The 25,733-nt window shown below is 40.9% G+C and overlaps 1 protein-coding gene across 1 annotated transcript in view; it reads left to right on the plus strand.

Moving 5' to 3' along the window:
- The window catches only part of LOC111958102 (BDNF/NT-3 growth factors receptor), a 93,116-nt gene that overhangs the window by 55,559 nt on the left and 11,824 nt on the right, over positions 1 to 25,733 (plus strand). Inside the window, exon 17 of the mRNA XM_070437099.1 lies at positions 1,377 to 1,617. Coding sequence (XP_070293200.1) covers positions 1,377 to 1,617 — 241 coding nt within the window. The remainder of the gene's footprint in view (positions 1 to 1,376; positions 1,618 to 25,733) is intronic.

A 25,733-nucleotide genomic window follows, 5' to 3' on the forward strand; every position in this document is an offset into this window, starting at 1 on the left:
AGACCCGTAATCATCTGTGCAATCCACAATGGCACAAAAGACAAAACACACAGCGCAGGTACTCACACGCACCAACGGACAAAGTAACAAAAATCGACAATGGAAACCAAAGGGCACACTTATACAAGTACTAATCAGTCAGAATAAGGGACAGGTGTGCGCAATGAAAGTTCCGGAGGGATCCGTGACATCAATATTTAAATCACCCAGAAAATATAATTCTCTGTTGATATCACATACATTATCAAGCATTTCACACGTATTATCCAGATACTGACTTTTATCACTTGGTGGTCTATAGCAGTTCCCACCAGAATGGGCTTTAGGTGAGGCAGATGAAGACATGTTACTGTAGACATAATACTTCAACAGTATTTAACATGGGATTTTCTCTAAGCTTTACAGGGATGTGGTTTTGAATATAGACCGCAACACTTCACCCATTGACATTTCTATCTTTTCGGTAAAAGGCATAGCCATGTATTGCTACCACTGTATCATCAAAGGTATTATCTAAGTGGGCTTCAGAGATTGTTCAAATATGAACGTCATCTGTTAAAAGCAAGTGATTGACTTCAGGAACCTTGTTTCTTAGTCTACATATGTTAATATGGGCTATTTTTTAGCACTTTTCTGGGTTGCTTGATTGTTTTTAATGCTTTACTGGGAAGCTTGTCAAAAGTAGACTTGCTCATGTTATTTACGTTGGAGCTGATCGTGCACAGTGAGCTGCACACAGTGGACTTCCTACTAAGGCACTCCGCCTCAGTGCTGACAGTGTAACTGGTTCATAGGCACATGATTACTGCATACAATAGCTGTAGGATCAACAGAGGTATTCAGGGCAGTTAGGGGGACATAAACTAAGTTACTTCCATTGTGTCTGCCAACGCCCCTGGGATAATGCACATTTGATGCAGCATTATGACAATTTAGTGTCACAATGGTAGGGATTAACTGAGTTGATCTTGTGTCATTGATAATTAATTGTCTCAACGGAGCCTTGACATGCTTGGACAGAGTCCAGGAGCCAAGACGATTTGGATGGACTCCAGCATTCCTGTAGAGTATCTTCTGTTTCCAGAATGTGTCAAAGTTAACTGTAAAAGTGATTCAAACAGAGCTACAGTAATATTTTAGCCAGGTGTGTAATGACAGTAGCCATTGACTGGAGGAGAGGACTACATGTGCTAAGAATGTTCCAAAGCCAAGCAACTATCCTGCACCATTCCTAGAAAGTTGTGGGAAAGTAGTATGCAAAATAACAATAGGACAACCACGCTCTCACTAAGTTCTAAGAAAGATATGGGATGTCACATTTCTGGTAGTGATTTGGAATTTCAATAGATTTTTTCTCCCCTCCTCTCCTTCTGTAGGGCTCACGGTCCCGACTCTGTGATGATGGGTGATGGTCTGACAAACCGGCCCGTGGAGCTGACCCAGTCCCAGATGCTGCACATCGCCCAGCAGATCGCTGCAGGCATGGTCTACCTGGCCTCCCAGCACTTTGTCCACCGAGACCTGGCCACACGCAACTGTCTGGTGGGAGAGAACCTGCTGGTGAAGATCGGTGACTTCGGCATGTCCCGAGACGTGTACAGTACGGACTACTACAGGGTAAGTGTATGTGTCGCCCTCTTTTTTCTTGGCCTTGTACTACCTCCCTTTGCATGGGTCTCCCTCTCTCTCCCTGCATGGGCATGATCAGCAGGCTATAGAGTCTTCGTCCTCTTCAGAACTGTTACAATAAAAACGAGTATTATCGAGCACTTTCAAGTTTCAAGTTTTTTATGTCATATGCGCAAGTACAGTTAACTACCTTTTTTGCAAACTCAAAACCCAACAATGCAATAATCAATAGCAATGTAATACTAGAAAAAACACACAAGAAATTAGAAGAAATATGAAGAAAACAATAAGTGAGTAAGTAAGTAAGCATACTATATATAGGGTCAGTTCCAATACCATATTTACAATGTGCAGGGATACTGGAGTGATGGAGGTAGATATGTATACGGGTAAGGTGATTAGGCAACAGGATTTAAGATCAACAGAGAAGCAGCAGCTTGTATGTGAATGGGTGTGTAGTCAATATAAATGTACAGTGTGTGCATATTATGTGTGAGTGAGAAGATGATGGAGTGAGTGTGTGTGAGTGTGTAGCGCCCTGAGAGTGTGCATAGTGACAAACAATGTAAATAAAAAGGTCAATGAGGATACAAGGTTAATTCAGATTTTGTTAGCTATTTATCAGTCGTATTGTTTGGGAATAGAAGCTGTTCAAGAGCCTGTTGGTGTCAGACTTGATGCACCGGTACCGCTTGCCATGCGGAAGCAGAGAGAATAGTCTATGGCTTAGGTGGTTGGAGTCTTTAACAATTTTCCGGGCCTTCCTTCCACACCACCTGATATAGATGCCCTGGATGGCAGGGAGCATGGCCCCAGTGATATACGGTGCTATTGCCATACCAGGCAGTGATGCAGCCAGTCAAGATGCTATCAATGGTACAGCTGTAGAACTTTTTGAGGATTTGAGGGCCCATACCAAACTTACTGACATTGAGGGAGAGGCTGTTGCTCTGGCACCACATTGCCAGGTCACAGACTTCCTCCCTGTAGGCTGATTAATCGTCACCGGTGTTCAGGCCTACCACCGTCGTGTCATCAGCAAACTTGATGATGGTGTTGGAGTCGTGCTTGGCACGCAATCATCGGTGAACAGGGAGTACAAGAGGGGACTAAAAACATACCCCTGTGGGGCCCCTGTGTTGCGGGTCAGTGTGACGGAGGTATATTGCCTACCCTTACCAACTGGGGTTGGCCGGTCAGGAAGTCCAGGATCCAGGTGCAGAGGGAGGTGTTCAGACCCAGAGTCCTAAGCTTGGACACAAGCTTGGAGGTGACAATGGTGTTGAACCCTGAGCTGTAGTCAATGAACTGCATTCTCATATACTGTAGGTATTCCTCTTATCTAGGTGGATGAGGGCAGTGCAATTGAGATTGTGTCATCTATGGATCTGTAGGGGCGGTATGAATGTGTGCCATAACCAGCCTCTCAAAGCACTTCATGATTACAGAAGTGAGTGCTACAGGGCGGTAGTCATTGTTGGATGAAGCCTTAGAGTTCTTGGTGACAGAAATGATGGTAGTCATCTTAAAACATGTGGGGATTACAGACTGGGACAAGAAGTGGTTGAAAATGACTTTGAATATGCCTGCCAGCTGTTCTGCGCATGCTCTGAGAACGCACCCTGGAAACCCGTCTCACGTTGGCCTCACAGAGCGAGATCACCCAATCCTCTGGGTCGGTGACGGCCCTCACACCCGGCCCGGTGTTATTGTTGTCAAAGCGTGTATTGGGTTCGTCTGGTAGAGAGGCATTATGGGGCAGATCACAGTTGGGTCTTCCTTTGTAATCCGTAATCGACTGTAGACCATACCACATACGGCGAGCGGCGGAGCCTGTGAGTCCACCTTATTCCTATATTGTCCTTTTGCTCGTTTGATGACTCTGCGGAGGTCATAGCGGAACTTCTTGTACATATTCCTGTCCTCGGCTGTATCCTCGGGGTTGTCTACGATCGCTCTGTGTGCGGAAGCCCTGTCCTTTAGTTTAGCGCCAGCCTCGGTGTTAATCCAGGGCTTTTGATTGGGGAAGCAGTGAACCCTCACCGTGGGGAAAACGTCGCTGATGCATTTTCGAATGAAGCCGGTGACAGGGGGTTAACTCGTCAATGTTATTGGCGGAGTGTTGAAACATATTCCAATCAGTGCCAGCTAAGCAGTCCTGTAGCATAATCTCTCATTCTGGTGACCATTTCTCAAATCACGGGTACTTCCTGTTTGAGTTTCTGCTTGTAAACTGGAAACAGGAGTACGGATTTGCCGAATGGCGGACGAGGGATGGCCTTGTATCCTTGCTTGTGGGTAGAATAACAGTGGTCAAGGACTTTATCGCCCCTAGTGGCGTGGGGGACGTGTTGATAGAAGTTGGGCATCAGGTGTCTTAGTGATGGGGAATTAAAATCGCCGGCAACCAGAAAAGCAGCCTCTGGATGTAGTTCTTCTTGCTTGCAGTGAACTAACTAATTATGTATCTAACTAACTGATGAATCGATCAGTCAGCAGCAACATCCTGTATGGACTGTGTATGGACTGGGTTGAGCAACACTGTAGAGGACTTATTCATAGGTGTCAGTGTATAAATGTCAGCAGTATAGTGGTTACTATGCAACCCGGCCTAAGGTCAATTCGTAGGATTTGGGATGTAAATTTGTTCGCATTTAGTAGGATATTTTACATTACCAATGGAATAGGAATTGGAGGATGTATAGTACCATGTGTCTTACCCTGCCGTACAATATCACATTAATTGGATGATGTAATTTATCAAACATCTTGGAGGATGTATAGTATAGTACGTCTTGCCCTGAGGCCAGACTGCTTGTTGCATGTAAGCGTTTGTGGCTAACGTTAGCGGCTAATGCAGCAGGTTAGGATACTAACGCAGCAGGTTAGGAGATCTAACATAGCAGGTTAGGAGAAATTACGTAGCAGGTTAGGAGGAATTTCGTAGCAGGTTAGAAGAAATTACGTAGCCGGTTAGGATAATTAAGTTAAAGTTAGGGAAAGGGTCAAGGGAAGAGTTAGCTAAAATGCTACAGTTGTCCCCAACACGAGTCAAACACGCTGGACGGTCACATTATAAGGCCACCCATCCTCCCCGACCAACCTATCTACTTTCGTTTCTATGTTAAGTAACCAGACCATGAATCCATTTGTAACGTAACACATAATACTAAATGGAGGTACACAAATGTATGTAACATATCCCTGACAGACAGACGGATGGACAGCTGAGAGCTGTGTCTCTCTGTCTGTGCTCTGCCATGGATTAATATGATTGACAGGAGCTTAAAAGGGCCCTAAACGACACCCACCCTTGGCTCAAATAGTGTCTCTGTGTTTGGATCTCTCTTAATCCATCTCTTCATTCCTCTATCTCTCTCACCGCATCTCTGTCTGTCTGTCTGTACTATTATTCCCCTCCCCACACACCCCAGAAACACACACACACACACACACACACACACACACACACACACACACACACACACACACTCACACACACACACACACACACACACACCACACACACACCACCACACACACCACACACACACACAGACAAAAACAACACACCTCCACTTAGTACAATTAACCACTGGAGTTTCGCCATAGCAATGTGCAAAGGCAGCACAGCTTAAGTTATATCAGACAGTCCCTATGAAAAAAAGTAATTAAAGAACTCTATTAGTATGCAGCTCCGATACTACAGAGAGCGAGAGCGGGGCAGAAAAGGAGGGAAAGAGAAAGAGAGAGGGACAGAGAGAGGGAGAGAGAGATGAGGAGAGAGGGGGGAGGCGCAATGGAGAGTGAGTCAAAGAAATCCACACAAATAAAGATGCAAGAGAGGAGGGGTACGGGAGAAAAGAGAAGAGAGGCTTCAGAGTGAAGAGGTTGAGAGAAGGGGCCGAGTGTGGAGAGAAAGAAATGAGAAAAGAGAAAGGAGCCAATGATAGAGAGATGCTGAGAAATAGACTGAGAGCTGCTCTCTCCCCCTATAGATGGGTGAAAGAATGATGAACAATGATGTCATAGGAGGGATCAGAAGGTGGACCAGCACAAGTGGCTTCCTGTCTAGAGATTATGCCTGACAGTGGCTGCATCTGAAGTGGTACCCTATTCACTACTCAGAAAAAAAGGAACCGAATTGTACATAAAGATCAGCCTCTTTTCTCATTTCTCTTTAATCCGCATGACCACACAAATCTGTATGCTTTTTAATTACAGGCCGACAGGCAAGGCTCGCTATACTCACTCCTGGGGATAAGAAACACAGTGGTTCCCAGTGGAATGACAATCTCCGTAGAAACACAAGGCAACGCAATTCAGTCTACTGGAAAAAGGAGGGGGAGTTTTGGTCACAGGTCCAGCAATGGCTGAAGAATTGCAACATTTACCTGGAGCTAACTCTGCAGATAGCACTACAGGGTGATCTGAAAAGTCATAGTCAATCGATCAATAACATACTAATACTTTAAGCAAAAACATTTATTTTTAATTTACAATCTGTTGAAATGACGAGAATAGAAAGGTTCAGAACTTCTGTGAAACATCACAGCACAGTTGAACAATATATAAATCCAATATGGATGGTGTGACGAGATAGATGGGAGGAGTTGAATGGAGCTGAAGGTTGGGAATAATAACAACTAATAACAAGATAACTCATGTAAAATATACTGTGTCCGTAAAACGTATATAGGTTCAGAACTTTTGTGAAAGAAATAGATGGGAGAGGTTGAGGTTAGAGGAAGGACAGGAGTAAAAACAAACAAAATATAACTATTGTAAAATACATTGTGTCTGTAAAATGCATATAATATGTATAAGCTGGAAGTAGAAACCTAAGGGTTGTTCACTAGTTTACTCCAATTAGGAGGAGGGTGGTAGGGTTAGAAGGTAATAAAGGAAAATATATATATTTTTAAATGTGTTAATATATGTATGTATATATGTTGTGGTGGTTCATTTCTTTACTATCAAATGAGGAGAGACAAACTTATCACACAAGTCAGAGTTACACTTAAATTAGATCTTTAATAACTTATTAATAAGGGAGCAGGTCAATACAACACACACATATAAAGTGAATCGATTGAGTGCTCTACGATAATGATGGCTGGTCATGGCTGGTTGACGATTCACGCTCAGATGATTCGTTGAGAGCCCCGAGACAAAAGTACAAAGGTATTTTATAGCCAAGATACACCCCTTTCAACCTACATGATGAACAACAGATATATAGAATGGGTCACAAAGTTAAGATTGGTATGAAAGATACCTATAATACATAGCAGACAGTATCTGCTGTGTCAACAGTTTTCATTGTGTAGAGACCAGTGTCTGGCACCGTATAGATCAGAAACATTAACTCATGCTCTGGAATGCTCTTTAGATTTAATCACCCAAAAGACATCGTAAATCTCCTATTCCGTTGCACAAAACAACCATTTGATGCAATAAAAGTATTATAACATAATCTTGCAATTTTCCACTATAATCCCCCATTTTGAGAATCCTCTCAATTTAAAAGAAAATTACAAGATTTAAGAACATTCATTCACATGTAGAAAATACATACATTCTACATAAACCAAGAAGCATTAAAGCAATAACTCATTGCATGGGTTCCTGCACGTGACCGGCTGCCATAGCACTGGCTCAGCTTCCTCCCAAGAAACTCAGCACTGTCTCCCATTTCAACCTCCAACACATTTTCTAAGCACTCTAGCAATTTGTCTGGATGGGGTTATGATACACAGTCACCTGCACGAACCCATGAAGAAAAACAAAAGATGCATATAGTTTATGAGATTCAAAGCTATATCTCCGTAGACAGTGAAAAACACATATTTAATGCATAAATGCAGTGCATGCAGCAATGGAGTTTAATAAAATAAGCTTTAGTTATCCATCACACTCCAATGGATCAGAATGGTGGAAATAACTATTTCCATCCCAGAAACTAAAATTAGCATATCTTGTTGGACAAATCCAGGTAGTGACACCTAGTTAAAGTAAAATGTATTCCATTGGTGCCTAATGAACATGACCCAAGACAAACATCATGATTCCACTATTTATAAGGCAATGCCTATAGATCAGATAGATCAGGATCAGTTTCACTCTCCGGGTCAGAGTTCACCCTCTCCATTCACCATGGCACGCTGAGAATAGTGTCAACATCTTTTGTACACAACAACAATCAAAACAATCAATTCTTAATACATTAATTGCTTCACTCATATAGTTATTAACATCCTAAACTCAAATAAATCCTTCAGTTTTAAAAATCATTCAGTTTCCAAATCATAATTAAAAACCCAATTAATTATCCAACCCAAATTTAGAATGACATTGCTCAGTGATTCAAATTGGTCCTATCACTCAAAGTCAAAACCCCTCAATATAACACATATCAACATTGGCAGAATGTACATTAATATTAACATCCAGTATAATTATCCTATAATTCTACTATTAACTAATTTATCACGATTATAATACAGATCAGTATCTCAATTAATCTAAATTACTATAATTTTATGAATTGTGTGTAGACCTCTACAATCAACCTGATACCCCAAAGTCTAAAACTATTTTGGGCACAGTTGACCAACCCCTTCAGGCACTGATTCTTCTGGCGTCCTTTTTGTCTTCTTCAGATAGCTTTACAGTTAAAAGTGGATGGCCATGAAAATGTCCCAATTTCAATGTTTCACCTGAGCCGCCATCACCTTTACCACCCATTATTTGTTGTCCATTCGTCAACCAGTATACCAGCAACATAAGAGAAGTTTAGAACAGATTTCTCCCCATGCTCACTCCACGTGGACTCCTCTCACACTCATGAGAAAAGCATGAGAGAAAAGCAGTTGATAGCTTAGGTCGGATGCTGTACACCGGTTGCTGGCTCGGACTCATTTCTCTCAGTAGAAGTGGTGCGGACAGGGCTGTATTGAACGCCTTTGTTGCTATTCTTCAGCCAGTTAGAGGGGGGTTTGAGGTACACACACTGTTCGGTCCAATTATCTCTTCCATGCATTATGATACCGTCTGATGTCACTTTTCATGATAACCTCAAGAGGACAGATCAGAACAACAGTTTAGTTCAGTTCATTAACTATATGATCAATTATTACTTTTACCAATTATTCTTAATACAAATGTCTAAACATATGTCAAAGAGAATAACAACACATTCTATTGAAACTGTTCTTTCAAATTGGCTTATACTCCCCATCACACCATTAACTCTATCGCAGAGCCACAGGATCAGGAAGTTAGACCTATGACCCATCGGGAATAGAACAGAACAAACTACACAACAATACACTCCTTCACATATCACTCCATACACATCACTAAAGATATGTAAATTTTAATCCAAACCCTCAGAGGACTGTTACCTCCCCCATTTTGACACATAATTCCCTATGTGAGTAACGTGTAAAAAAAACACTACTGGTCAAAAAATAAAACAACATTTCAAAAAACAAAATCAAAATCACTACTCGTAAGAACTCCATAAAGAAAAATAATTGTATCCATACGGTCGTAGGAAAATAGACTTAAGGCAGCCTACCTTTAGTCAAAGGCAACGACCTCTCTTTTTTCACATTGATCCAAATCACAAATATGGCTAAGAACTATAAACTTCATCATAATTATCAATATTTCAAATGACCTTTAAATCAGTATTACAAATGACCTTAAATTCATTAACCAAATGGCTTTCCAATGAGGGTGATCAAACCACAATGGAAAGTCATTTACAGAGGTCATAGGTCATGCAAACCCTTCAAAGAAGTGTTTCTTACTATATTAGACAAATTAATTAAAAACAGTCAAACATTACATACATGTCGTATCCCAGGTTTCCAGTACATTCCTTTCCCAAAATAATTAATGAGTTTAATTAAAACTCAGAAAATAAAAACTTCCGAAAATTCAGTGTGTGTGCATGCCCCTTTAAGATACCTTGGCACTAAGACAAATGGAAAACTCACTAAACCCAAAGGAAACATTTGATTACCTGTTCAGGAGTCTTATGGCTTGGGGGTAATAACTGTTGAGAAGCCTTTTTGTCCTAGACTTGGCACTCCGGTACTGCTTGCCATGCGGTAGTAGAGAGCACAGTCTATGACTGGGGTGGCTGGGGTCTCTGACAATTTTCTGGGCCTTCCTCTGACACCGCCTGGTGTAGAGGTCCTGGGTGGCAGGCAGCTTAGCCCCGGTGATGTACTGGGCCATAAGCACTACCTTCTGTAGTGCCTTGCGGTCAGAGGCCGAGCAATTGCCATACCAGGCGGTGATGCAACCAGTCAGGACGCTCTCGATGTTGCAGCTGTAGAACCTTTTGAGGATCTCAGGACCCATGACAAATCTTTTTAGTTTCCTGAGGGGGATTAGGCTTTGTCGTGCCCTCTTCGCGACTGTCTTGATGTGTTTGGACCATTCTAGTTTGTTGGTGATGTGGACACCAAGGAACTTGAAGCTCTCAACCTGCTCCACTACAGCCCCGTCAATGAGAATGGGGGCGTGCTCCTTTTCCTGTAGTCCACAATCATCTCCTTAGTCTTGGTTACGTTGAGGGATAGGTTGTTATTCTGGCACCACCCGGCCAGGTCTCTGACCTCCTCCCTATAGGCTGTCTCGTCGTTGTCGGTGATCAGGCCTACCACTGTTGTGTCATCTGCAAACTTAATGATGGTGCCGGAGTCGTGCCTGGCCATGCAGTCGTGGGTGAACAGGGAGTACAGGAGGGGGCTGAGCATGCACCCCTGGGGAGCTCCAGTGTTGAGGATCAGCATGGCAGATGTGTTGCTACCTACCCTCACCACCTGGGGGTGGCCCTTCAGGAAGTCCAGGATCCAGTTGCAGAGGGAGGTGTTTAGTCCCAGGATGCGTAGCTTAGTGATGAGCTTTGAGGGTGTAACGGATGTGAAATGGCTAGCTAGTTAGCGGGTACGCGCTACTAGCGTTTCAATCAGTTACGTCACTTGCTCTGAAACCTAGAAGTAGTGTTGCCCCTTGCTCTGCAAGGGCCGCGGCTTTTGTGGAGCGATGGGTAACGACGCTTCGTGGGTGACTGTTGTTGATGTGTGCAGAGGGTCCCTGGTTCGCGCCCGGGTCGGGGCGAGGGGACGGTTTTAAGTTATACTGTTACAAGGGCACCATGGTCTTGAAGGCTGAGCTGTAGTCAATGAATAGCATTCTCACATAAGTGTTCCTTTTGTCCAGGTGGGAAAGTGCATTGTGGAGTGCAATAGAGATTGCATCATCTGTGGATCTGTTTGGGCGGTATGCAAATTGTAGTGGGTCTTGGGTTTCTGGGATAATGGTGTTGATGTGAGCCATTACCAACCTTTCAAAGCACTTCATGGCTACGGACGTGAGTGCTACGGGTCTGTAGTCATTTAGGCAGGTTGTTTTTGTGTTCTTGGGCACAKGGACTATGGTGGTCTGCTTGAAACATGTTGGTATTACAGACTCAATCAGGGACATGTTGAAAATGTCAGTGAAGMCACCTGCCAGTTGGTCAGCACATGCCCGGAGCACACGTCCTGGTAATCCGTCTGGCTCCGCAGCCTTGTATATGTTGACCTGTTTAAAGGTCTTACTCACGTCGGCTACGGAGAGCGTGATCACACAGTCCTCCGGAACAGCTGATGTTCTCATGCATGCCTCAGTGTTACTTGCCTCGAAGCGAGCATAGAAGTGGTTTAGCTTGTCTGGTAGGCTCGTGTCACTGGGCAGCTCGCGGCTGTGCTTCCCTTTGTAGTCTGTAATAGTTTGCAAGCCCTGCCACATAAGACGAGCGTCAGAGCCGGTGTAGTAGGATTAAATCTTAGCCCTGTATTGAAGCTTTGCCTGTTTGATGGTTCGTTGCAGGGCATAGCAGGATTTCTTGTAAGCTTCCGGGTTAGAGTCCCGCACCTTGAAAGCGGCAGCCCTTTAGCTCAGTGCGGATGTTGCCTGTAATCCATTGCTTCTGGTTGGGGTATGTACGTACAGTCACTGTGGGAACGACATCCTCGAAGCACTTGTTGATAAAGCCAGTGACTGATGTGGTGTACTCCTCAATGCCATCGGAAGAATCCCGGAACATGTTCCAGTCTGTGATAGCAAAACAGTCCTGTAGTTTAGCATCTGCTTCATCTGACCACTTTTTTATAGACCAAGTTACTGGTGCTTCCTGCTTTAATTTTCTTGTAAGCAGAATCAGGAGGATAGAGTTGTGGTCGATTTACCAAATGGAGGCGAGGGCGAGCTTTGTACGCGTCTCTGTGTGTGGTTTACAGGTGATCTAGAATTTTATTTCCCTCTGGCTGCACATTTAACATGTTGATAGAAAAATTGGTAGAACTGATTTAAGTTGCCCTGCATTAACCTTTTCTCAATACAGGGGGTGCTGTTTCCACTTTGGAAAATATCGTCTCCAAATTAAACTGCCTCATACTCAATTCTTGCTCGTACAATATGCATATTATTATTACTATTGGATAGAAAACAATCTCTAGTTTCTAAAACCGTTTTGAATTATGTCTGTGGGTGAACCAGAACTCTTTCTACAGCGAAAAATCATGACAGGACATGCGAAGTCTGTGAAACATAGCTCTGATCTCGGATCAGTTTAAAGTCTGTGTGTGTGCCCTATGGATCGAAATGAACTGCACCCGCCTTCCCCTGGATTCAGTAACCAATGAGAAGTGGAATGTTTTCTACGTATTTCTCAGAGCTTATAAAAGGGCAAGGAACGAGGTGCGCTCTCTTTTCGACTTCCGCCATTACGCAACGCAAGACCTCAGGATAGCATTTTGAAACGCTCAGTTATCGGGCCTTAGATATGTCCGTCTGTAATTTAATTCGGTATAGGTGTTAGAAACATCATAACGAAATTATTTGAAACCGATTTATATCAGTTTATGCGAGTATATTGCTATTTTCGGAATTTTCGTAGTATTGCGTTTGAGGATTTGACATGACTGTTGTGCCACGTAGCTACTGTTAGCTGCTAGTTCCGAAGTTGAAGTGACGTTTTACAACACAAGCAACAATTCTTTGGACAAAAAAGACACCTTGCCAAGATTCTGATGAAGCTCGTCCAAAAGTAAGAGCTATTTATGATTTATTTCCGTATTTATGTGGAAAAATTTAAACGCATTTTTCGGCCATTATTGCGGCACTAGTCTGGCTGCAACGCACACTGTATGTGCTAGTAATGTTAATTTAAAAAATCTAAATCAGCGGTTGCATTAATAACCAATGCATCTTTCATTAGCTGTCCAACCTGTATTTTTTTAGTCAATCTAATCGATAAATAATCGTAAACTAGGTGCCCTTCCAAGATGGCGCCGGCCAGAATGCATGCCATGTTTTGACTGATTACATAGCATAACCACGATTTTGATGCTAAATATGCACATTTTCGAACAAACTCTATATGCATTGTGTAATATGATGTTACAGGACTGTCATCTGAAGAAATCCTGAGAAGGTTAGTGAAAAAATTAATATATTTTGGTGGTGATAACGTTATCGCGCTTTTGCCTTGAATCAATGCGGGGTGATGTTAGCTATGCTAATATAACGATATATTGTGTTTTCACTGTAAAACACTTAGAAAATCTGAAATATTGTCTGGATTCACAAGATGTTGGCTTTCATTTGCTGTAGGCTGTGTATTTTTCAGAAATGTTTAAAATGAGTAATTAGGTAATACACGTTGCTCTCTGTAGTTATTCTAGTCGCTTTGGGTGAGTTTGTGATAGTGGCTGCAATGGTAAACTGTGATTTATACCTGAAAAATGCACATTTTTCTAAAAAAAACATATGCATACCATAAATATGTTATCAGACTGTCATCTTATGAAGTTGTTTCTTGTTAGTGGCTATATATATCTTTATTTAGTCGAAATTGTGATAGCTGCCCATGCAGGAAAAAAATGTGGAGAAAAAAAAGTTGTGTCTTTTGCTATCGTGGTTAGCTAATAGATTTACATATTGTTCTTCCCTGTAAAACATTTTAAAAATCAGAAGAAATGATGGCTGATTCACAAGATCTGTATCTTTCATCTGGTGTCTTGGACTTGTGATTTAATGATATTTAGATGCTAGTATTTACTGTGACGCTATGCTAGGCTATGCTAGTCAGCTTTTTTACTGTGGGGTGCTCCCGGATCCGGATGAGTACCAAGTAAAAGTTAAAGTCTCCGGACACTAGGAGCGCCGGCTCTGGGTAGTGTTTTCCTGTTTGCTTATTTTCTTATACAGCTGACTGAGTCGTCTTAGTGCCAGCATCTGTCTGTGGTGGTAAATAAACAGCCACGAAAAGTATAGCTGGAAACTCTCTAAGCAAGTAGTGTGCCTCAATTATCACAAAATACTCTACTTCAGGCGAGCAAAATATAGAGGCTTCCTTAGATTTCGTGCACCAGCTGTTGTTTTACAAATATGCACAGACCCCCCCCCACCAACTCAATCATTACCGGAGTGTGCTGTTCTATCTTGCCGGTGCAGCGTATATCCCGCTAGCTGAATATCCATGTCGTCATTCAGCCAAACATAGGATATTACAGTTTTCGATGTCCCGTTGGTAGGATATTTGTGATCGTACCTCGTCTAATTTATTGTCCAATGATTGCACGTTGGCGAGTAGTATTGACGGTAACAGCAGCTTTCCCACTCGCCTTCTCCGGGTCCTGACAAGGCATCCGGCTCTTTGTCCTCTGTACCTGCGTCGCTTACTCTTGCAAATAACAGGGCTTTCGGCCCTGTGGGGTGTTTGGAGAATCTCCTCTGCATCCTCCCACTCAAACAACGTTCTGCGCTTACCTCTATCATAAGATTTAAAAACAAACTTGACAACTTTCTCTTCTCTTTCACCTTCACATTTATGAAATGTCCAAGACTTTAAAAATAACATGTAATGCGCCAAATGTATAAAATACATCAGTCAATCCATAAGAATTTAAAAAAATTACATTTATGTGGGCACAACTCTATCGCAATTACCTATCCACTATTATTAGAATTCATTCGATTTAGGTAACTGTCTCTTCTTTGATTCAGTTATTTAAATACGACTCCATTCTCAAAATGTTATTCCAGCAGACCATTTAGGCAACAGACAACGTATTACATCGAAATCACCTCGCTATTTATGTTCAATGAATTAGTCTTTCAATTTGAACTAAGCAAGCTGTTAAAACGTTCAGTTTATAACTTAAGCAAACACTGGTGGACGTATCTTTCCAGGCAAAACATACCAATAGTTGAATTACAATACAATGCTATTGAAATTTTATGTTTACCTTTATTTAACTAAGCAAGTCAGTTAAGAACAAATTCTTATTTTCAATGATGGCCTAGGCACTGTGGGTTAACTGCCTTGTTCAGGGGCAGAACAACATATTTTTACCTTGTCAGCTCGGGGATTCGATCTTGCAACCTTTCGGTTACTAGTCTAACAGCTCTAACCACTAGGCTACCTGCCGCCACAAATCCAGAACCTTTACATTTTCTAGAAATGACGAAGAAATGACGAAGATTTCTAGAAATGACGAAAAAAAAACGCAAATAACCCAATTTACAATTGTCTGTAGTCGTAACATCAGGCACATAATAACGACACAATTCCCAGAAAATAGCCTTAATTAAAGGTCCAAGCGTTTCTCCGGCGAGATTCTCACATGCCAAAGGAATAGATTAGCAAAGAGTTAAATTGACATTCATTGACGAGGAAACAAATCTTGCGCTTTTTGATAAAAGTAGATTATGTTTTCTCATGCAACGTATTTCAATTACTTTACTACATCACATTAATCACGCAATGATAATTTGTTTGATGCATACCCTAGGCTTTGTACGACATTATAAATTCCGTCGAGATTCCATCTTAATTCACTCTAACTTTATGGAAAAGGTTTATTCAATAAACCCAGCAACTTCTCTCATACTAGGTAGAAAAAATTAAACACATTTTCAGGCCTTAAGGGCAGTTGTATTTCAAATGTAGCACCCGGACGTAGAAAATCCAATAAGCGTTTTATAGTTACATCGTTAGGGTAAGTTAACCAAAAGTGGACACACCAATCAGTTTCTGAGACAATTGCCAATACATTGTAGACCGTTTAATAATGCTAAAACCTAATCTTTATCAAATTATCCATTAAAGATACCAACTCAAAACCTACGTACGTCTACCATATGGGTGGTTTAAATTGTTTATAATTATATTCCCAGTATTACTTTATCAAATCTCTAGTAATCGATTATACACACATACAATTGATCATATTTTCATATATTCACAGAATCCATATAAAACGTAAGAAAATCTTAGGTACTCACGACAACCATTCCATTTGCTTTTTCAAGGACTCTCCACAGCTACGAAGCAGCTCTCCAAACATACTCTCAGCAGAACCAAAAAAAATTAACTTTTGTTTCCCGGACAACGACCAGCCCGTCATGGGATCCTCAACGGTTCTCTAACCTCCCAGAGACCACGGCAAAATCAAGCCTCTCAGGAACTATAGACCTTCCGCTGCTTTCTAAAATATCATCCCGTTCTCAATACCACCCCGTGATATTCTATGAAGGGCAGTGAAGGAACAGAACCCCAAGATAAAGTTATACCAATGTCTATTATCCAAATTTCAATCATCTGATTAAGCATATTTCTATATGTTACTATCCAAACGTCAGATTAAGACTTATTTCCATATTCACACAACTCTCATATCACAGTCACACAATGCTATTCTCAAACATACCTAATCAATTCATTGTTTTTCAACAATATTTTAACCTGCAGGAATATTTTCTCATTTCTATCTCATGATTAGTTCCTAGGATAATGCAACTCATACATTTACATCTTTCAATACTTCTAAAATGGTGTACAGGCTTAAAACAATTACAGGTGCAACTTACTTTATTAAACTATGTCATGAATGGTCTTAACTAGTTCACACAGATTCCAGATGTTTAATATTAAATGGCCAAAACTAGTTCACACAGATTCTAGATATTTAACGCTAAATTACCAAACCCAGGGCATACCTGGCTAGCACATTTAAAATAATTGGAATTCACCACTTCTGAGGATCACTTAGAAGGTCACACAGACACTTTTCAGAATGAGGTCCTTCTTCCAATAGGGTTTCACCAGGTACCGTGCTTCAACACAGAACCCACAGTCACCCTGGCCCCTCACCGCTACAGACCGCACCAATTCAGTGTCAGGACGGCTCTAGGTTGCCCACAACCGACCAGTGGCAGAGTATCTTTGAGTCCACAAACTCTCAGATTACTCTACTCTGACTCTGATTTTGCATGTTTTGCTCACCTCTTTATTATTTTTTAAAACTAAGTTCGAGATGTGGTATCCACTCGGCTCGCTGCCTCTCAGATCAAAGGTGGGTCCATCTGCTTTGTTCCCGAAGTGTGGTCTCCTGAGATCCCAGTTTGAGGGATCCTCGTGCATGATTTACCCAGGTTGTCAGGAGCGGTCACCAAGTGAAGATTAACATCCCATCCTCGTCGCCAAATGTGGGTGTTAATTTCTTTACTATCAAATGAGGAGAGACAACTTATCACACAAGTCGAGTTACACTTAAACAAAATCTTTTAATCACTTATTAACCTGTTTGGGGTGCAGCCCGACACCGGTACACTTATGACAACATCCAGCTCAAGTGCAGGGGCGCGCAATTCAAAAGCTATTTTTTTAAAATATTTAACTTTCACACATTAACAAGTCCAATACAGCATATGAAGGTAGACATCTTGTGAATCAAGCCAACATGTCCGATTTTTAAAATGTTTTACAGGGAAGACAAAATATGTAAATCTATTAGCTAACCACGTTAGCAAAAGACACCACTTTCTAACACCATCAGTTTTTACCTCCATCACCAGCTATCACTAATTCGACCAAATAAAGATATATATAGCCACTAACCAAGAAACAACTTCATAAGATGACAGTCTGATAACATATTTATTGTATAGCATATGTTTTTTTTGAAAAATGTGCATATTTATGGTATAAATCATAAATTACATTTCAGCTACAATCAGAAATTGCACCGAAGCAGCCATAACATTTACAGACACCAACATCAAATACCTAATTACTCCTCATAAAACATATCTGAGAAATACATACTGTGCAGCAATTGAAAAACAGGATTCTTGTGATTCCAGACAATATTTCCGATTTATTAATGTTTTACAGCGAAACAAAATGTAGCGCTATTTAGCATAGCCACATTGCCAGACACACTTGGGCGCGCACGACCAGTTGACATGCACGACAGATATATGAAATAACATTATAAATTGGGTCTTACTTTTGCTGATCTTTCATCAGAATGTTGATCAATGTGTCCTTTGTCCAGATGAGTCGTTGTTTGGATTCATAATGGCAACTTTCCACCTTAATTTAGCATGGGTACCGGTCCACTGGCACGGATCTGTCCAACATAAATAAATTCAGAGACGGAACACGGCAAAACTCCCGAAAAATTCAAATAATCTGATTAAACTATATTGAAAAAACATACATTACGATGATATGGTCTCATTTATCAACTAAAACCGAGCCGGAGATTGTTCCCGTCCAAAACGGCAGCAAAACAGAACCCAATGTCACTCCCAAGTCGCGCGTTTCAGACTTCCGGAATTGGTCGGTCACGCCAAAGAAATAGCTATTATTCAACCTCTAAACAAGATGAACACAAAATTCCTCTCTCACACCCTCTTGACACCCAGAGGAAGGCGTCTAAAGTGTCCGTAGGGTCCTACGTCAAATGACCAGTATTAGGCATAACGTTGAAGAGAGCAGAGATTTCTGACATTCTACTTCCTGGTCAGGGAAAGTGCTGCCAAATGACTTCTGTTCCACTCAGAGAAAAATTTTAAACGGTTTTAGAAACTAGAGACTGTTTTCCATCCAATAGTATTAATAATATGCATATTGTAAGAGCAAAAATTGATTAAGAGGCCGTTTGAAAATTGGCACATATTTTCCAGTTTTTCCAATACGCCCCCTGCAGCCATAACAGGTTTTAATAAGGGAGCAAGTCAATACAATGCACACATATAAAGTGAATCGATTGAGTGCTCTACGATAATAATGGCTGGTCATGGCTGATGACGATTCACGCTCAGATGATTCGTTGAGAGCCCCGAGACAAAAATACAAAGGTATTTTATAGCCAAGATACACCCCTTTCAACCTACATGACGAACAACGATATAGATGGGTCACAAGGTTAAGATTGGTATGAAAGATACCTATAATACAATGCAGACAGTATCTGCTGTGTCAACTGTTTTCATTGTGTAGAGACCAGTGTCTGGCACCGTATAGAACAGAAACACTAACTCATGCTCTGGAATGCTGTTTAGAATTATCACCCAAAAGACATCGTATTCTCCTGTCAATGTTATCTCCCAGAGGCCCATCCTCAGTAGAACACACTACAATAGTTAAGAATACTCTATTCTGTTGCATAAAACAACCATTTGATGCAATAAAAGTATTATAACATAATCTTGCAATTTTCCACCATAATATGTATGTATGTATTTTTCTGTGTATGTATGTTTATGTATGTAATATAGAGTTGAAGTCGGAAGTTTAAATACACCTTAGCCAAATACATTTAAACTCAGTTTTTCACAATTCCTGACATTTAATCCTAGTAAAAATCCCCTGTTTTAGGTCAGTTAGGATCACCACTTATTTTAAGAATGTGAAATGTCAGAATAATAGTAGAGAGAATGATTTATTTCAGCTTTTATTTCTTTCATCACATTCCCAGTGGGTCAGAAGTTTACATACACTCAATTAGTATTTGGTAGCATTGCCTTTAGTTAGCCTTCCACAAGCTCCCCACAATAAGTTTGGTGAATTTTGGCCCATTCCTCCTGACAAGCGCTGGTGTAACTGAGTCAGGTTTTGTAGCCTCCTTGCTTGCACGTGCTTTTTCAGTTCTGCCCACAACTTTTCTACAGGATTGAGGTCAGGGCTTTGTGATGGCCATCCAATACCTTGACTTTGTTGTCCTGAAGCCATTTTTCCACAACTTTGGAAGTATGCTTTGGGTCATTGTCCATTTGGAAGACCCATTTGCGACCAAGCTTTAACTTCCTGACTGATGTCTTGAGATGTTGCTTCAATATATCCACATAATTGTCCTCCTCATGATGCCATCTATTTTGTGAAGTTCACCAGTCCCTCCTGCAGCAAAGCACCCCCACAACATGACCTACCACCCCCGTGCTTCACGGTTGGTATGGTGTTCTTCGGCTTGCAGCTTCCCCCTTTTCCTCCAAACGTGACGATGGTCATTATGGCCAAACAGTTCTATTTTTGTTTCATCAGACCAGAGGACATTTCTCCAAAAAGTACGATATTTGTCCATGTGGCAGTTGCAAATCGTAGTCTGGCTTTTTTTATGGCGGTTTTGGAGCAGTGGCTTCTTCCTTGCTGAGCGGCCTTTCAGATTATGTCGATATAAGACTTGTTTTACTGTGGATATCGATACTTTAGCACCCGTTTCCTCCAGCATCTTCACAAGGTCCTTTGCTGTTGTTCTGGGATTGATTTGCACTTTTCACACCAAAGTACATTCATCTCTAGGAGACAAAACGCGTCTTCTTCCTGATCGGTATGACAGCTGTGTGGTCTCATGGTGTTTATACTTGCGTACTATTGTTTGTACAGATGAACATGGTACCTTCAGGCATTTGGAAATTGCTCCCAATGATGAACCAGACTTGTGGAGGTCTACCATTTTTTTCTGCGGTTTTGGCTGATTTCTTGTGATTTTCCCATGATGTCAAGCAAAGAGGCACTGAGTTTGAAGGTAGGCCTTGAAATACATCGACAGGTACACCTCCAATTGACTAAAATGATGTCAATTAGCCTTTCAGAAGCTTCTAAAGCCATGACATAATTCTCTAGCATTTTCCAAGCTATTTAAAGGCACAGTCAACTTAGTGTATGTAAACTTCTGACCCTCTGGAATTGTGATACAGTGAATTATAAGTGAAATAATCTGTCTGTAAACAATTGTTGGAAAAATTACTTGTGTCATGCACAAAGTAGATGTCCTAACCGATTTGCCAAAACTATAGTTTGTTAACAAGATATTTGTGGGGTGGTTGAAAAATTTGCTTTTGTACAGCAATCTAAAGCCTCTTTGGGCTAGGCGTGCCGCTAGCAACCCACCTCGACAACATCCGGTGAAATTGCAGAGCGCGAAATTCAAAATACATAAATCGTACCATTAAATATTCATGAAAATACAAGTGTCTTACATCATTTAAAAGCTTAACTTCTTGTTAATCCAACCGCTTTGTCAGATTTCAAAAAGGCTTTACGGCGAAAGCATACCATGCGATTATCTGAGGACAGCGCCCACACACATCAGCATTAAAAACATTTTCCAAACCAGCAGAGGTGTCACAAAAATCTGAAATAGCGATAAAATAAATCACTTATCTTTGAAGATCTTCCTCTGTTTGCAATCCCAAGGGTCCCAGCTACACAACAAATGGTCGTTTTGTTCGATAAAGTCCTTCTTTATATCCCAAAAAAGTCAGTTTAGTTGGCGCGTTTGATTCAGTAATCCACCCGTTCAACATGCAGACAAAGGAATCCCAAAAGTTACCAATAAACTTCTTCCAAGCAAGTCAAACAACGTTTCTAATCAATCTTCAGGTACCCTAATATGTAAATAAATTATACAATTTAAGACGGAATGTAGTATGTTCAATACCGGAGATAAATAATGAAGTGTGCACCCTCATCCACAAGAATACAGTCAAAATGAGAGCCACTTTGAAAAACTACAACTACTAACTCATTGGAAACCCTTTCTAAAGCCTGTTGACATCTAGTGGAAGCCATAGGAACTGCAATCTGGGAGGAATTTCATTGAAAATCCCATAGACAAGCATTGGAAAACACAATGACCTCAACAACAAAAAATTCCCTGGATGGATTGTGCTCGGGGTTTCGCCTGCCAAAGCAGTTCTGTTATACTCACAGACATTATTCTAACAGTTTTAGAAACGTCAGAGTGTTTTCTATCCAAATCTACTAATTATATGCATATCCTAGCTTCCGGGCGTGAGTAACATGCCGTTTACTTTGGGCACACTTTTCATCTGGACGGGAAAATACTGCCCTCTACCCAAGAGAGGTTTAACTAATGATGTGACTTCTGAAGGTAATTGGTTGCACCAGATCTTATTTAGGGGCTTCATAGCAAAGGGGGTCAATACATATGCACGCACCACTTTTCTGTATAAATTTTTTATTTTTTATTTTTTAAACAAGTTCTTTTTTAATTTCACTTCACCAATTTGGCCTATTTTGTATATGTCCATTACATGATATCAAAATAAAAATGTATTTAAATTGCAGGTTGTAATGCAACAAAATAGGAAAAATGCCAAAGGGGATGAATACTTTTGCAAGGCACTGTATACAGTACCAGTCAAAGGTTTGGAAAAACCTACTCATTCAAGGGTTTTTCTTTATTTTTACTATTTTCTACATTGTCGAATAATAGTGAAGATATCAAAACTATGAAATAACACATATGGAATCATGTCGTAACCAAACAAAATGTTAAACAAATCAAAATATATGATGACAGGTTTGCACACTCTTGGCATTCTCTCACCCAGCTTCATGAGATAGTCACCTGGAATGCTTTTCAATTAACAGGTGTGCCTTGTTCAAAGTTAATTGTTGAATTTCTTTCCTTCTTAATGTGTTTGAGCCAATCAGTTGTGTTGTGATAAGGTAGGGGTGGTATACAGAAGATAGCCCTATTTGGTAAAAGACAATATTATGGCAAGAACAGCTCAAATAAGCAAAGAGAAATTACAGTCCATCAGTCCAGGCATTTAGGTCAGTCATTCCGGAAAATGTCAAGAACTTTGAAAGTTCCTTCAAGTGCAGTCGCAAAAACCATAACCATCAACCACAGTAAAGGAAGACCCAGAATTACCTCTGCTGCAGGGGATACGTTCACTGGAGTTACCAGCCTCAGAAATTGCAGCCCAAATAAATGTTTCACATAGTTCAAGTAACAGACACATCTCAACATCAATTGTTCAGAGGAGACTGCGTGAATCACACCTTCATGGTCGAATTGCTGCAAAGAAACCACTACTAAAGGACACCAATAAGAAGGAGAGAAATCTGTCCTTTGGTCTGAGTCCAAATGTGCAATTTTTGGTTCCAACCGCCGTGTCTTTGTGAGACGCAGAGTAGGTGAACGGGTGATCTCTCCATTTGTGGTTCCCACCGTGAAGCATGGAGGTGGTGTGATGGTGTGAGGGTGCTTTGCTGGTGACACTGTCAGTGATTCATTTAGATTTCAAGGCCCACTTAACCAGCATGGCTACCACAGCATTTTGCAGCCATACGCCATACCATTTGGTTTGTGCTTAGTGGGACTATCATTTGTTTTTCAGCAGGACAGTGACCCAACACACCTACAGGCTGTGTAAGGGCTATTTGACCAAGAAGTAGAGTGATGGAGTGCTGCATCAGATGACCTAGCCTCCACAATCCACCGACCTCAACCCAATTGAGATGGTTTGGGATGAGTTGGACCACAGAGTGAAGAAAAAGCAGCCAACAAGTGCTCAGCATATGCAGGAACTCCTTCAATACTGTTGGAAACACTTGTTTGGTTAATATATGTTATTTCATAGTTTTGATGTCTTCATTATTATTCTACAATTCAGAAAATAGTACAAATAAAGAAAAACCCTTGAATGAGTAGGTGTGTCCAAACTTTTGACTGGTAGTGTATATATTTGAAAAAATATATATGGGGTATTGTAAGTGATGCAGACAATTACATTGATGGAAGTTACAATCTATCTGCAATATTAAAGCTGATGTACCCCCTTAAAAAAGGAGGGGAAGGAGTCTCATAGTGAAGCCCCTCCCACACAGCCAGCCTAAAGCCTCCCATAAGCGCTCTTTCAAACCCTCCTCGTTGCCATGGATACCACGGCCTCTGAGGTCACTACAGTAAACTCACAATTCGTAATTTCTTCTTCTTCTTTGAGGTCTTCTTGCCCAGACTAGCAGTGGGTTAGTTATGTATGAATATTTATGAGAGAGAGAGAGAGAGAGAGGGAGAGAGAGAGAGAGAGGGTGACAGAAAGTATTTTCTCAACTCAGAATATTGAGCTATAAAAACCATTGGGCCCTCTGACTGAACATGCCAGTAAAACTGCTTCTCTTAATATTTGATGAACCCAGGATGTTAAGAACAATTAATCAAGGGCTTCCTCACAATGAAACACTCAAACGCACACACAGACATAAACACAAACAAGCACTCACACACACACTCATGTACGTACTGAGGACGCATTTCGTTCTGAACCAAACCAATATTTTTTCGTTACATTCCACTGTTCTGACCAGCAAAATATAGTTCTTAACCGATTTGAACTCCAAAAAAGAAACGGTTTATATCATTCCTTTCTGTTCCTTTTTAAACCTCTGAAATAAATCTACATTGTTTTACATTTAGCTCGACATGAAATTAATTCACCAATCAGTGAGGATAGAGCAGTTGCTATGGAGCGGGCAAGCTATTTACATACATTGGACAGACAAGTGTAGGGTGCAAGATCTGACCAAAATTTTGCAGGTGGGGAGAGGTTGTAGGAGGGTGTAGGAGGAGGCTTGGCTTGAAGTACTGGGCGTCTTGTTTTGTTTTGTGACATGCATTATCTTAATTAGGCCCACAGAATTATACCTACAGAGGAGCGGCTTCTATGAAGGAACTTTGAATATCTTTGAACTTCGGAAAGTTGGCTCTACATTGGACCAGAGCTAGCTAGCTAACAAGTTTGGGTGTGCAGAGCGGCAGCAGAATTGAAATCTAAACCTGTCTTACCTTTTTTTAGTTAATAAATTTGATGTGAAACGTGATAACTATAGTATCCTTAAAACTTCTTATGGCTGCATCCCGCTAACGGGATCGATATGACAACAGCCAGTGAAAGTGCAGGGCGCCAAATTCAAACAACAGAAATCTCATAATTAAAATTCCTCAAACATACATGTGTCTTATATCATTTTAAAGGTAATCTTGTTGTTAATCCCACCACAGTGTCCGATTTCAAATATGCTTTTCAGCGAAAGCACTACAAACGATTATGTTAGGTCACCACCAAACCACAATAAGCACAGCCATTTTTCCAGCGAAATATAGCAGTCACAAAAAGCAGAAATAGAGATAAAATGAATCACTAACCTTTGATGATCTTCATCAGATGACACTCATAGGACTTCATGTTACACAATACATGCATGTTTTGTTTGATAAAGTTCATATTTATATAAAAAAATCTGAGTTTACATTGGCGCGTTACATTCACTAGTTCCAAAAACATCAAGTGATTTTGCATAGCCACATCGTTTCAACAGAAATACTCATCATAAATGTAGATGATAATACAAGTTATACACATGGAATTATAGATATACCTCTCCTTAATGCAACAGCTGTGTCAGATTTTTTAAAAACTTTACGGAAAAAGCAAATCAATCACGGCGCTCAGAACAATAGCCAAATTAGCCGCCATGTTGGAGTCAATGAAACCAGAAAATACATGATAAATGTTTCCTTACCTTTGATGAACTTCATCAGAATGCAGTCCTAGGAATCCCAGGTCCAAAATAAATGCTTGATTTGTTCGATAATGTCCGTTATTTATGTTAGCTACTTTGGTTAGCGCGTTTGGTAAACAATTCCAAAGTCACAAAGCGCGTCCACTATAACGTGACGAAATGTCCTAAAGTTCCATTACAGTCAGTAGAAACATGTCAAACGATGTATTGAATCAATCTTTAGAATGTTGTTAACATACATCTTGAATAACGTTCCAACCGGAGAATTAGATTGACTTCAGTTGAGCGATGGAACGGAGCTGCCTATCACGTGAATGCGCGTGGTCAAAGCATGGTCAGCTCGTGGCAGTGGTGACTAATTCCTGTCTCCTTCGGCCCCCTTTCACATTAGAGTCATCAGACAAAGTTCTAT

Source organism: Salvelinus sp. IW2-2015, linkage group LG33 (genome assembly GCF_002910315.2).
Source record: "Salvelinus sp. IW2-2015 linkage group LG33, ASM291031v2, whole genome shotgun sequence".
Taxonomy (NCBI): domain Eukaryota; kingdom Metazoa; phylum Chordata; class Actinopteri; order Salmoniformes; family Salmonidae; genus Salvelinus; species Salvelinus sp. IW2-2015.